Source organism: Toxotes jaculatrix, chromosome 10, assembly GCF_017976425.1.
Source record: "Toxotes jaculatrix isolate fToxJac2 chromosome 10, fToxJac2.pri, whole genome shotgun sequence".
NCBI lineage: Eukaryota > Metazoa > Chordata > Actinopteri > Toxotidae > Toxotes > Toxotes jaculatrix.
The window spans coordinates 20,442,598-20,457,758 of record NC_054403.1 but is presented as its reverse complement, the minus strand read 5'-3'; the positions used below and the strand labels follow the sequence as shown (position 1 = coordinate 20,457,758).

At 41.0% G+C, this 15,161-nt stretch overlaps 1 protein-coding gene across 5 annotated transcripts in view; it reads left to right on the top strand.

Annotated features, from left to right (window-relative positions):
• Window positions 1-5,266, top strand: part of enox2 (ecto-NOX disulfide-thiol exchanger 2) — a 160,997-nt gene extending 155,731 nt beyond the window's left edge. For all 5 annotated transcript variants that reach the window (XM_041048652.1, XM_041048649.1, XM_041048650.1 and 2 more), the window contains 2 exons: window positions 1,170-1,255; window positions 4,450-5,266. In XM_041048652.1, the coding sequence (XP_040904586.1) occupies window positions 1,170-1,255; window positions 4,450-4,581 (218 nt within the window). In that variant the 3' untranslated portion in view covers window positions 4,582-5,266. The remainder of the gene's footprint in view (window positions 1-1,169; window positions 1,256-4,449) is intronic.
• Window positions 5,267-15,161: the final 9,895 nt, after the last annotated feature.

The following is a 15,161-nucleotide window of genomic DNA, read 5'->3' as shown; positions in this document are numbered from 1 at the left end:
TCTAGCAGGTTACCAAACACATACATAGCACATACAACCTCATTAAGAAGACTCGATAAGAGGTGAGCAGATGCAGATTTGCTCTAATTGGTGCAATTTAAGGTGAAATTCCGTCTACCGTCGAGAACGAGCTACAAATTTACATGACAGTGTGACGCTTGGGATTCCCATCAGGTTCAGAAAAATCTGATCACCACAGTTGGCATTTATCCCAAGTTGTGAGACTCAAAGGACGAAATGTGATGTAAAATCAAGAGGAACAGCTGGATTTTATGTTATCCTGTGAAAGCGTTTAAAGGTCATCTTTTATCGGTAAAACATTAGATGATAATGAATCGGAGTCTTGGTATGAGCGCCGACACTCACACACGTACTGGCAATCTCCACACACATGGAGTGGGTGCGTGTTGATACAGCAAACGTCTGTACTGTCAGTTGGAGAACATGTTCATTGGTTCTTTAAGGCAAATAAACACAGACAGCAAAAAAGACTCCAGTGGGCGAATTCATGCAAATAAATCATCATGAAATTCTACTCTGCGTTGTATCTGAATGCACCATTAGACTCCCAGTCAGACGCTTATTCATTGTCAGTGGAGCAGCTCCAGGCTAGCACATTGTTTGTGTTCGAGTATCGACTGACCTCCCACAGGTGGCAAAAATGAAGTCCTGGAGTAGTATTTTCCTCTCAAACGTCTCCAGTGACAGGGGTATTCTTGCATTAGTGTTCGAGCTTTATGATTTTAACACTGCGTGCGTTTGTCTCAACTGTCGGTCCCTCGATGCTCCATAGGTGGTTAGTAAGCAGAGGTGGAGGATTATCTCTCTCCTGGCCCTAACTGTGAGCTGATAGCAGATGGTTTGTTTGAGCTGGGGGAGCGTATGGCTTTGATGAGAGACAACGGCATCAAAGCCATCATTAAACACTCTCTCTAATCTCTAATCTGAAGCCACAATATACAAGAGGCTCTTAACAGTATTGGGACTCGGGGAGAAGCCACTCCAAAGCTTGTGTTAGACTCAGTCAGAGGAGAGAAGGAGGACGTAGATAAACTGGTGTTGTGCACGTCCTTCGGCACCTTGTTAATGCTTGACAGGTGACAGAAACTGGAGCTATGTGACATGTCTCCGCAGTAACATCTTTGCATGACTTGCTTTTTCTACTTCAGGGATCATATCAACGTTTCTGCACGTCCACCCGTTCGGAGCTAGCATCGAGTACATCTGTTCCTACCTGCAGCGTTTGGACACCAAGGTAAAGGACTCACACACATCACAACTTCCTCTGTGGAGAAGATTAGCAGAGCTGGCCTTCAGCACTCCTAGATTACATGCACCCATACAGACACAGTGTCAGTCCCCCCTACAGGGCTGACATATGGGCTTGTTGTGTGCCAGAGTCCTGCTGTGCAGTTGAGACACAGCCCCTTGATGCAAGCGTTGCTCCTTAATGCTTTTCCAGCCCTTTCCATACAAATGGATTCATTTTGCAGAAGAGCTCTTTAGTTGAAGCCAAAGCACTTGAAGTAGGAACAGTTCAGCATTTTGCAAAGTGGTATTGATCTTCTCGTCTAACTCTAAGCAAGAAACAGAATACAAGTGCAGTATACAACAAAAGTGAGTGCACCCCTGTGCAATATCACTAAAATGTTAAATGATTCAAAATTGTACCATCTTAGAAAAATAGTATTATTTCTAAGTTGAAGTTTAAGGCATTCGATGGCATGTATAATAATAAATAAACCGATTCGATTAACTACATTGAAAAGATTGGCCCCAAAGTGCAACCACAGTGCAACAAAAGTGAGTACACTTGTGATTTTCAGTTAAGGATATGAACAAGGTTATAAAGTATAAACTCTGAACACCACAGGCTTCTCAGTAGGCTCCTGAACACAAGCCAAAACACAGATGTAGCAGTGGTTAGAAGGCTGTAGGAAGAACCATACTTCCAGTAAGAGAAGACACAGTGGCTGTCCTCAAAAAATGACACCATGTGGACCTGGACAGGACCACCACAGTGACTGCATAGTACATTAAAAACATGAAGGTGGTAGTGTGCAGGAGAGATGATGTTTATAGATGGTACTATAAATGCAAGTATGTACACCCAGATTCTGAGCGAAAAGATGACTCCCAGTCTCAAAACACTTGGAAAAATCAACAAGAGTTTTTAAAGAAGAAAAAAAGTGAGAACTATGACCTGGCCAAATATGTTCTACTGACTTGAATCCAGTAGAAAACCTTTGGATTATTTTAAAGCTGAAGGTAGAGCAACAAAACCCCTCCAGCAAAGAGCAGCTGAGATTTATGAAGAGCAGCAGAACATCTCTCCACAGATTTCATTAAGACTGGTATCATCCCTGCCCAGCAGCTTCTTGGGTTTTGGCTAAAAACAAATAAAATTGTATTAAATGGGCAAGATTTGTTCACTGTATTTGCCAAAATGTTAAACTACTACTGCTACGACTAACTTTGCGATATATCTCTAAATATACATTTAGCAGAAACATTTGGCTCTCCAAACCCTGTAATAATGAAAGCTAAACTTTGGCCTTCTCTGGCCTGAAATTTCGTAGCTAGTTGTCGAGCTGTATGTGGTTATTTGTGTGATTTCCCCTGACAATGTAACATATTAAAACTAGATCCTTCCTCCTGACCCCTGAAGCCAAACACCACCCTCAGTCCTCAGGCACCCTGAGTTTCCACTCTGTCTTGCGAAGCATAGCTATTTTATCCCCATCTTTCTGAGGAGGCATTTTAGGCGTATTATCGCTCTTCACTGCCACTTACATGAGGCTTTCAAAATGCCAGCTTTCAATGTCACCTCCAAAAGGTAACACTAAGATTAATGGCCTTTTCTGCTATCCGCCCCCGTCAAGAAGACATTCTGGAAAAATGGCAGATGTCTCCGCTCCCTTTAGAGTTGCAGTCACCGATCAAACAGACTTCAGGCTCTTCTTACTTTTTCATTATTTTTGGAAGAATTAACTTATTATCTTCAAAAATGTTGTCTCTGCGTCCACAAGGTGGCCCCAAGAAATTACTCTTCTATGTAACAAACTCTTTGAATATGCTCATCACTACCCTGACTCATTCTCACACATGAAAAGAATAGAGTGTGACTGTCTTTCCTCTCTCATGCCTTTTGGGTTTTTCTGTCTAGTGTGTCTGTGTGTTGGGTCGTGTGTGTGTGCGTATGTGCATGCGTGCGTGTGTGTGTGTGAGCGTACGCCCACGCTTGTCTGTCTGTGTGCGTCTGAGTTTGCCTGTGCATCTGTTGTTCCCACACCGACTCTCCACTACACTCATCAAGCAGCCCACAGAGTTTTGTCAATATCATTGGCTAGACTCCCCAACAACAAGCCCAATCCCCTCTGCTTATCTGGTGGCTCCAAACACAGCTCCATTGTGTATAATGATAATGAATATCTCCATGATGGAGTTTAATTCATCCTGACATCAGCACAGGGCTTGAACAATCTACTTATTAATGCAAGACACTGCGGGTTGTCTACAGCAGCACGTACAGTGCATTTTGGCTCCGTCACCTCTGGATTTCAATTGACTGATGATCCTCAGCCCACCCGAGTGGTGTGAGCCAGATTACACTTAGTCAGGTGGCTGCTGTGCTGTCGCTATAAATTTACTGACACTATGATTCTTCGATTGTGATGGAGGTGTGATTGGAGCGAGTGAATGCTTTGTGAGTGTGGGTAGAGAGGAGGTGTGGAGTATGTTAAAAGAATAACATGTGGATGTATGTGTCACATCCAAATTTAATTCAGCGGGTGACCAAGGTGAGAGAGGGAAAAGGAAAACCAGAGGAAAAAAAAAAAGGCAAACATTATTCATCATATGTGTTTCGTCATAGCAACGAATACATAGCAACATGCCCCTCTAATTGTTTTATTAAAAAAAAATAATGTGGAGCATAGGTGCATAATCAGTCTGTATAAACTATGTATATATTTATGAACTGTCAATCATTTACCATGGTGACATGTAAACTCAGTATACTGCCATAAAAGACATGTCTTTTTTTTTATCCTTTATCTACCCATTTGTCATAATTCGTGAGATGTGATCAATTTACAGTCAATAACACTTGTCAGTCAATTTCTCTGTGAGCTCTTTGTACCACCAGAGAACATGAATATACACATAAGAAGCACTGAAGCGCAGAGTGACCTGCTGTCAGTCACTACAATTTGATTTCCCCACGTGGGTCCTGATGATGCAGGAAAACAGCACTAACACAATCCAATCAGTGTGTTACCTGTCGGTCGTCATGTTTACTCCTCTTGGTTCATTTGTAAAAAGTCAGCGTGAACACAAACCGGACCAATACTTAAACAATGTAGTATTTTTCTCTTGGTCTGGATCATGTGAACCAGACTACAGGTGTAAAAGCTCCCTTAAAAAGGGTGTGTGTGTGTGTGTCTGTAGATTAACCCCGGCGAGGTGGAGGCTCTTCTGTCTCGGCTGCCCTGCACCTTCAGACAGGAGTTGACCGGGGTTGGAGCAAGTCTGGAGAAACGCTGGAACTTCTGCGGTTTCCAGGGCATCAAGAGCACATAGACTCCGCTGGTGGCACTTCTGGGACGTGGGAGAGACGACAGGCAGACGAGGCAACGCAGAGACACTGCAGAGATGTGAAGGAAACAGTATAAAGCCCCCAAATATCAAAGTCTGTGGACTGTACCTGACTGTACAAGGACACAGATGACTGAGCACAGATCTCAGATCAAGGAGGAATGTTACATGAGCATTTCAGGGACTCTGTGTAGGTGGCAGAGACGTAAAAAACGCAGCATTTCCATGGCGACAGGAATGTTGACACCAGAACCATGGTGACGAAGTCTTCATGAGGTTGGACTCTCGGTTTCTCAGTGCAAAACATTTTTAGACATAACGAATCACTGGGAGTTACAGAAGAGCACCGTTTTCTGCAGTCACTGGATTATTACGTAGTTATCACCCACATGGGCAGGGCATTGTACATTCTGAGCCTATGGTTGGCTCTGTATGGTGTCAGTGTGGGCCAGGACTACAGGGCTAACCAAGGAGGTTTATCAGGGTCAAACTGAACACTTCAAACCTCCGAACCCTTTGGCCTCATCTCTCTCTTCTCTTTTTGCTGTTCCTGGTTTGTAACATAGATCAAAAATGGATATATTTCTTCATTTTCTGTAAAGGCTGTTCACAGTTGCATAGAATCATTTGTTGTAATACACTGTAAATGCTTGGATGATATTTTTGATTATAAAAAGATGTTTGAGTATATAAAAATGTTTGAGTTTTATTTTTGTACATCTGATGCTCAGAGTCTGGTTGTAAAACAAGTGTCTGTGTGTGTGTGTGTGTGTGTGTGTGTGTGTGTGTGTGTGTGTGTGTGTGTGTGTGTGTGTGTGTGTGTGTGCGCGCGCGCACGTGCACGCTTGTGTGTGATTCTCATGTGGCTGCACAAACATCTTTAAGCTGGCCAGCCCGTTCTATCAGTCCTGAGAGACACACACCGACACACCTGCACAAGACAAGTGGTCTCTTCTGTGCTCGTTCTTGCTTGAAGGTCATTATTTTTTTCTGGTTTCTACCTTTTCATCCCTCAGTGCCAGTGACGGCCGTGACCCGAGGAATTATTTATGTACATCCCATTCTCATGAACATGATATCTCAGCAACGCTTGGAGAGATTTTCTTCAAATTTGGCACAAACATTCACTTTGACTCCAGAATGAAATTATTTTGGCGGTCGAAGGTCAGTGTAACTTCACATCCATCCGATTCTTGTGAACGTGTTATATCAGGAACAACTGGAGGGAATTTCATTATATCTGGCTCTTTATTGAGTTTTCTTTACATAAATGAGTCTGGACATACTTGGATGTAAACTGCAACTTGACTGGTTGACGGAGGCATACAACCGCAAGGCGGTAATTCAAGCTGTTCTTACTCAAGGCTGGTTTTAGAATCTTATATAGGGGCGTTTATGCCTCTGAAAAGCCCATTAAGCCTGGCTCTCGGCCTGGCTAAAGGCATAGCACAGCCGCATCACACTTAACAGGGAAATACACCTAGGGGATCGTGGTAATGATGTTTAATTGGTGAGGCAGTTGGTGTGTGTGCGGTTTCTGGCATGGTGCATACACAAAATGTTTGTGTGTGTGTTTGTGTACTACTCGCCTGGATCCATATATTAAGTGGTTATACAACACTCTACTGAGGGGAGTGAGTTTTCTTCTCCACCTTCAGATGGAAAGCTCTTGCCGTCAGAACTGGAGGTTCCTCCCAAAAGCCCAGTCAAGCGTTCTTAATGCGCCTCCACTGGGCTATTTGGCGGCGCACTCTCTTCCCTCGTTGCTCTGGGAAACAAAGGTTTATTATTACACATGATTTGCTCTCATAGGCCTCCTCCATCTCCTACAGGCATTGCATTTGAAAAATTAGCGTTCATGCACTTGTCAGCATACTAGTTCTTGTACCTGAATTAATAATGGGGAACGAGTACGTTCTGCCTACAAGCTCCTACAAGGCCTTTCTTCCGTACGCATGTATCCATTATTAACAGCAGCGGTTTGAAAGGGAAGAAGGTTTCATGGATGAAAAGTAAACTATCTGTCGTGGGAGTGGAGTTGTTTGCATGTTAAATACAGAATGTAACCTCCAACCCACTTAGTTTGTAGGCTCTCGTCAAGCATGATATAAAATAAAAGAGTGAATGCAGCTGCTGTTTACAGCGCTTTTTTTTTTTTTTTGATGTGTAGTCATAGCAATGTTTGAGAGCACAGATCAGTCCTGCCTCTGTTCTCCAAGACACTGATTCGGTATGTTGTTGATGATGATGATGAGAAACTGCACACTTCCATATTTTCAGCTTTTGCCTGCTTGATGGTGCACGTGGGATCGTGAGAGATGCTGCCTGTGCAGAGTTGTGCATCACTACTCTTTCTACTTCCTTTCTCACTCATTAGGTATCTCTCTTGCTCTCTTTGACATAAACAAAACACTAATATGGTGCATTCTTTTCTTTCAGAAGCTGCTTTCTGTCTAGCGTTTCCTCCCAACGGAGTTGCCATTCCTACGCACTGATAGACTGAAGGCACTCGCAATTTATCTCTTTTACAGGTGTTTGTGTGTGAGTGAATGTGCACGCACAAATATGCTTGTGATTGTGCATCAGGTTCTCGGGCATTGCACAAGGAGGTAAACACAGACTAATTAAATCCACCAGCAGTCCCTGTGAATGCCAGTCTCTATTCACTGTTGTCTTCTCATCGCTATGACACAGTGAGGAGCCTCCTCATTAATTCAATTCAAGGTGTGTGCAAGCAAAAGCTATTCAAGGGTGTGATTTACCTCACGAGCGGTGACAATGCCGCAGGACAGCTCCCAACTTGTGAAGTCTCTGGGAGAGATGTTTGAAGATGTCCTTGGGCATCTGCTGATGCGAATACTGAGCCTGAATGTTAAATTTAAGGGCATTAGTGTCACTGTGGGAGGGGGGGGTTTCTTAGAATGATTTCCTAAATCCATTTATGCATACTCACATCACGTCTCAGATCGGTATAATTGGACGTGAGGAGATAAACAGGTTCTTTAGGGTGATATCATGATGCCCGAGATGCCCCTTAATTACCTTTTCCTCTCATGTTTTTTCCTGAAGGCATCCTCGTCTACTTAATTATGATTATGGCCTCCCTTGAGCGAGCAGGTGAGAGGATTCTGGCTGTGTGTGCAGCACATGTGGACCAAAATAAGATAAACAAATCACCCCTGAAAGTGGATTAGAAGAACACAGAGGGGCTTCAGTGCTATGTCTGTCCACACTGGTCATGGGCCAGCAGGTTTGCAGTCAAAGAGTTTGGACACTGACACAGAGCAGTGTGCTGCTGTTTTTGGCTGTCACCAGGTAAATCACTACATATTTAAATCTTAACTAGATCTATCACTGGATAAAGCTCAGAAAGCCTGCTGACACGAGGTGGTGAGTCAACAGCTCCTCCTATTGAGCACAAGAGCAGCTACAACTCACCCTGTAATTTTCCAGCCAGTGGGCCAGCACTGGGGGTGATTTGCATTGACAGTGGGTGTATGGCCATAGCGCTGGGGGACATGTTCATGCGGGTTCCCTTCTCAATAAAAGCTGCACGGGCCTTGTTAATTTATGTATGCATAAAAGCTCCAAAAATTGACTCTTATTTCCAGGGTGCCAGTGCTGCAGCACAGAGATGCAGCACAGCTCCAGAAACACTTGCCTGCAGGCACTTGGAATGACATCTTAGAAACCAGAACTATGGAATATTAAAGCTAGAACTAAAGAGATTTCTATTTCTTTGAGGATTATTAGTTTGGCAGGTAGCAAATCATGTTTTATACAATGTTTTTGTTTACTTCGTTTTAGTATGCTCGGAGAATTGCATGCACTTTTAGCCTGAATGAATGGCAAGTGTTGGAATAATTGCTTTACAGTGTGGTCTCTGGGGTGTCTGGGCACAGGATATTAAGCTGCAGGTTTCAGTGGAGTATGACACACAATGCATCTCACTGCTTTTACCCAATCTGTCTTTCTCTGTCCCTTTCCCTCCTTCCCTTTCTTATACATAGATCATCATACAAAGTAGGAAAGAGTCTGGAACACAGCAGTGAATCCCCATAAGGTATTTGCACCCCTTAAGCAGACTTTTCCAAATCAAATACTCATACCCTAAAGGTCAGAGGAAGGTTATGGAGGGGAAATGGTATAAGAGAAGTCTCTCTCTGTACTTTGGAAAATGTATTCATGGCATTATTCTAGAAATTATTGCAGCTTAGTACTGTTCTCTGGTAAGAAAATATCTTGACCACGGATCATCCTGCGGTTGGGTCCAGCAGTAGTATCTCTGACCCATTAGACGGTGAAAGCAGTGGGCCTGATCAGTGTGTTTGATCTGAAATGCCAGCACAGTGTGGCTCATGCCAGGTTAGATGGGATAGTGAAACTCTCTCCTAATGAGCGATGGACACTCTTCATGCTGTTATGAATCGAGTGACCTTTACCAAAGATGAATCGCTTTGCACCAACAGCAATTATCTGCACAGTGGAAACTTATTTAAGAAAAGTTTTATTTTTAGACATGAGAAGTGGTTTGGTTGGCATGAGTTCTTTGACATGTTCTCTAGTGTTCACATTTGGTCCTTAGACACTGATTTTCAGTATTTATTACTTTTGGCAGCAAAGCTGGCAAAGCATCCCCATGTGGTGTTTTCTGTTAAGGGACTGTAGGATTTTCATTAAGTTCTTGTAGAACTGCAAACACCCGAAGGCCTGCCGGGTTGCTTGGCACCTTAGGAGGTTGGCAGTGATGTACATGAGCTAACAAAACCAGGTTTTTGGCCATGAGATAAATATGGGAGTAAATAGAACTTGGCAAGAGGCAGAAAATATATTTAATTTTATATTACGATGTTGAAGGACTCACAAACCTATACTCAAACTTGCAGCAGTATAACTTGATCAAATTCTATGTAATTTTCACAATAATTTGCTAAAATTATTAAACTAAAGGATAGCTGTATTGCTACAGATTAACTTAAAGAAAAGCAAAGACAGAAGTTATCACTGATATGGTTATATAGTGTTAAAACATAGTCTGTACAGCTATAGTGGTCGAATGAGTCTAATGAGTCTTTTTTACCTGATGCCAGAACAGAAATCGAAGAACTCCCGATGGCTTGGCGACAAAGAGAAAACTCTTCCTGGTGTTACATCTTTTACCCGGGAAGGATGGAGGAGAATATCTGATGAGCTCACTGGACGTGCACCCGGACCCTGAATCACACCAAGGAGTTGGATCTGATGAATGCGGGAGGTGGAGGGGATCAGGTGAAGCTTGTCAACACAACACTGAAATGACAGCTGAAAGCAGCTTAGAGAGGAGTAGTTTTAGTCCTGACAGCCACAAGATGATATCACATTGGTTGACGCTCACAGCCACAATCAGCTGATTGAGATAAGTGAGTTGACAGCATGGGAAATATGCATTAGCATATGTATGGAATTTGAACTTTGGCTAATGTTTATTTCACACTACCTATCTGTATTGTAATCACATTATCATTGTGTTTTCTGTACTTAACATCTTCACGTTAAACACATTACTTCTAATATCCTCTCCAGTCAGACATGCTGGTTAACTGGCATAAACAGCCTCTTAGCTATTGCCTATACAGTATGTTGCCGTTTGTATAATGTATGGATATGACTCATGAAAGGATGGATTAATTTAACATATGCTAATTAGCATATGCTAGCATGCTAAAGCTAAATTAAGATGTTGAACATAAAAACATTACACATGCATAACACATGCTGCAACTATCATTGCAGTAATACCAGCATTACATTGATATCATTGGTTATAATTCACTTCTGATGCACTCTGAGTTATTCTGTGGCCTTGTGGGAATTTGTACAGTACTTTCCTCATAAATCTCGTCTATGCTTGCATCATATGACAGTGGTTAATTTATAATAATTGCTAATAATCATTTATTTATTAGTAATACATAGTTCCCAGAACATGTGAGGAGGCTTTCTAACTGCACTTACCCTGGATGAACCGTGAAATAGAGTGTCAGTGTCATTAAAACTGCATCAGTGCTCAGTTAATGTCTTTTGATTCCTTGCTGCACAGCTTGATCAAGATCCCAAGGATACACTCTAGCAAAATCAACAGTGACAGCCCCTGAGCTTTCACTCAATGCATGACTGACCCCTTATTAAAGCTGATTGATTGTCAACTTGTAGGCTCTGTTCCCCAAGTTACTGTCAGGGATATTGTAGTTCCTCCAGAGAAACAGCATCATCTCCAAAAGGAAGTATAAAGATCTCAAAACCACTGAAACACACTGAGCACATTGTTCATGATTTCAGTAATGAGGCACAAAGCTGAGCAGTTGGATGCAGTTTCTGGGACGTTTCTAGTTTTTTAGATTAACTGTCACGAAAACCTCTGTAAGTTAAGAAACACTTTTTGTAAGTATTACTTAAGCAATTAATGGATTTGTCGATTGACTTCCAACATTTACAATTTCTTTTAGAAAATAAACTTGAAAAAGCTGTGAAATTGACTCAGTTACAGTTTACATTGCAGAAAAATTCCAAACAAAGAAAGAAATTAAACTTTTCTGTTTCTTTGGATGGCACATATTAATACTGCACAAGCCTGTTTCAGATGTTTGTCAAGTGTTTCAATCAGTTCTTATGGGCCTTCCCCATCACAATGATTGATATCGCAGACCCCCACATTCAGATATATGAACCCCTGCATGACTAATCCTGAGTGTTTCCATGTTTACAATAACATGAGAAGTCTGCTTTATGTCAATTTCCTTGCCCAAATCCTGCAACACTAGAGCCACCCCCCTCTGTTGCATTATGTTAATAACAGGAAACCTCCATTCTAATAAATAAAAAATTATTAGAATGTGCAGTGCTACTGACAAATGTATAAATATTAATGGCATTTGACGACTCTTCACAAACACAAACAAGCTCTCCGTTTATCTTCTGGAACATTTAAGGTATCAAGGGAGGATGAGTTTGCAAAGAACAATGAGCTTTCTTCTGAAGTACTGTTGACAAATAGCTATTGACAACATACTATATTATATGATATTTTGCTGTTGGCGGATGTATTTTACGTACTCCTGTGGATAACTGGTCAAATGCAGGCAATGTAATGGCATATCAATACATTTCCACTGCAGCTACTCTATCTAGAGTTTGATGGAAGAAATTTTCCCTGCTAGCCATCTACAACATCAGTGGTAAATATAGAACCTTTTTTTTGTCTCAGTCCCTCAGAAACTGATTAGGGTCCTTTTTTGTGGGCCTACCATTTTGCACCTGTATTCAACAATCACGATCACAGGAGAGGCAGAGAAACCAATTTATTTCGGACAGTAGCCTCAATAGTCCGTAAATAATGGAAATGTCTTCCCTACAGCAAAGTTGACAGCATGGTGAGGGACTGTATGAAAATATTGTGTGAGGACTGTACAAAGGTGAACACCTTAAAAGCTGTAAAAGCACCATGTTATAAGCTCAATTCAACTTTGTGTAAATTTCAGGTGAGGATTCGTTTCCACCTACTCAGAACATTTTTATTTAACCTTTATTTAACCAAGAAAATCCCATTGAGATTAAGAACCTCTTTTTCAAGGGAGCCCTGGTCAAGATAGGCAACAACAAATACAAAACACAGTTACACAAGTAAAGACAAAATAACAGGAAAGAGACTAAATTTACAAACAGATTATTAAAAACAAGTGCATGTTGTGGAGTTGGCCTCAAGAACTCTCAATTTGGATTTAAAAGCGCTCAAATAAATGAACTCAGTTTCCTGTCTTTCTGCAACATATTCCATGCGTAAGGTGCAGAGTGGACAAAAGCCCTTTTACCCAATTCAGTATATCAACAATACCATAGCCCTTCTTAAACCATGTAATACTGTGCTCCAGACTTCAGTATGGCTTGGCAGGGATCATAATTGTTCCCAGAAAGTTGATATCGAAGTCCAGATTCAGGGCATTGATTGCAGAAGTTCAGCAAATTTCCCAGCTCAGTAAAGTGAGACCCTGTCGATGATTTTCTACACTATTTCATGTATTGCTATTTTCTTTCTATCTGCAGTGCAGGGGAGGCAGTTAGATTGCATCATTGTGTTTAGTCACACTGCTAGGAAAGTAGAGGCACAGCCTAAGAACTGTTGAAATTCTCTTTTATATTTGCTGACAGCACAACAACTATAGTAACTGCTGGATTCTAATTAATTAGTCTTATGTCTCTCTTTTCAAATCTTAATGTCCTATGAATTCATGATGGTGTAAACCCTGGAGACACTGGATGAATTTCTATCCTCAGGCCATCGTGCTCCCGAATGGCTAACTGACTGCAATTTTGAACATGTAAACACGCACCATCTCATTGTCGCATCTGCTCACATCAGTGACAATGAGAAACTTGCACATAGCTTGTATGTTTATACAACATAAACAATATTTGCACAATGTCCTACCTGCGACAGTAATTGCACCTTATATTCTGACAAAACTCCACCGTTTTGTACATAATACTCATAGTACTCCTTTTGTACATGTACATAGTACTTGCATATTTTTATTTTATTGTATTGTATTTATTATGCTTAGAGTATATTTTTATTTCCTTTATTTTTCTAGAATCTTCAATCTTCAATCTTGAACTGGCCTCAGGACGATTGAAGTCCCATCAAACCCTCAGCAGGTTTGTACATGTCAAACCTGCCTATACCTAAATATACACAGTGAGGAATACTTGTTAATTGCAAACATGTTTTGACATGACGTGACATTTAATTATGTTATTCACAGTGGATGTTGCACATTCCTAGATAAGTGTTATTTGCTATTGAAGTGACGTTAGCAGTAGGAGATCTAAACTAAACTACAAGCTGTTGATTTGAATCAGAGTTTCAGCTGCCTTTTCACGGAGTGAATTTGGTGCAAGCACATGGATTAATGTGGTCAGTGTACTTCATCCTCTGCAGAGATGAGACAGTATTTATTCACCATGTACACAGTGGTCTGCACAGATGCTCTGCTTTCACACTTAGTGATGGTTCCTCATGATAAGTGCTATCAGATATGTATGTCTGTTCCCATCCTCAGATTAGATGGAGTGATTTTTCTGTGTGTGCATGTGTGTGTGTTCTTTTACTGTTTCCGTGTTAGTTGCTGTTTTATTTGAAGAAATGTTGTCTCTCATTTTGGGATCAAAATAGCACTGCCAGTCCAAAATTCAACCTACACTTTGGCCTGTAACTATCAACTTTTCCCAAGTTCTGTTTTTTTATAGCTTGGCAAATCAACGTCAGTTATTTTTTACGTGTTTTTAAAACCTGTCTTTACTTTTCAATAAAGTGAGTGAGCATGTTTATCTACACCGTTTCATCCAATTATGGTCAAAACTCCTCAGGAGATAAACAAGACATCTCCTGCACCTGTTAGCACACATGAAACACAATTTGGGTAAATTAAACAATCTCTCCAGTGCCATCCATCAAAGAATCTGTTTTTCTTATGTTTCGTTCAAAATCTAATCAAGCAGCTGTTTATGCTCCAAACCATAGCTTAGTAATGGGGACTTAAGTTATGTGATATTGATTTAGTCAAAGTTTAAAAGATGTTTACAGGAGTTAACATATGCCTCACCAAGTTTTGCAAATTTAGACTCACACCCCAAATGTAATCTGGAAGACAAACCAAGTGCTCTGCATCTTCATTGCTGATGCACTTGACCTGTATTTTTCAGGATTTCTTTTTTATTGCTTGGATCCATAACTTTTGTAATAATTGGTCTGTCTCAGGAATCACAATGCAAGTGTTTTAAAAAGGCTTACAAGCTTTTTTTTATAGGAGTCATTTATTGCAGACCACCTATCTCTGAATAAGTTTGCAGCAAAGACAGAGGCCCATATCTCCACATTACTTTCTTCAATAAATGAAAAATTTCTCATTGTGTAAACAAACCTCACTTTACCTGTGTGCTGTGAACTAAGCTAAATGTACTTTTGCTTACTGCTGAGTCCCAGCAGTATTGTTGTTCTGAACTTGCTTAATGCTGTTGTCCTTATATGTCCAAACTTATAAATTGCCATTGCTTGACTTTTTTGGCCTGTTAGGAGGTCTCTCAGTTTAGCTGTTATTTGTATAGTCAGCTGAGCTTAAGGTCTTTAACAGTTACGTGAGGACAACTTAAAGTCATGGTAGAGAAGGTTTACTATTTATTTTTCCAGTCAACTGAGTAAAACAAAGCATAGTCAGGATATTGAAACGTTTCCAGCCAGTGACAGCATTTTAATTAGAAACAGCAGCATACCTTGATAATTGCAGGCTATCACAACATCTGAAGTCCCTGTGTCTGCTGTCTGTCAGGTTTTTTTTATTTCTAATTGTTTATGACCTCCATATTTTGAAGCCTTGTCCTCTGTAGGATATGCTGTGCCGAATGAGATTTGACTGACATGTTAACACTTGGAATTGATGATGGTTTTTTTTTTGTTTGTTTCAAAATGTGTTTCATTAGATGTAAGCAAAAGAGAGAGGAAGCTTCTTCACTCGTACTTCTCTGTGGTGGTG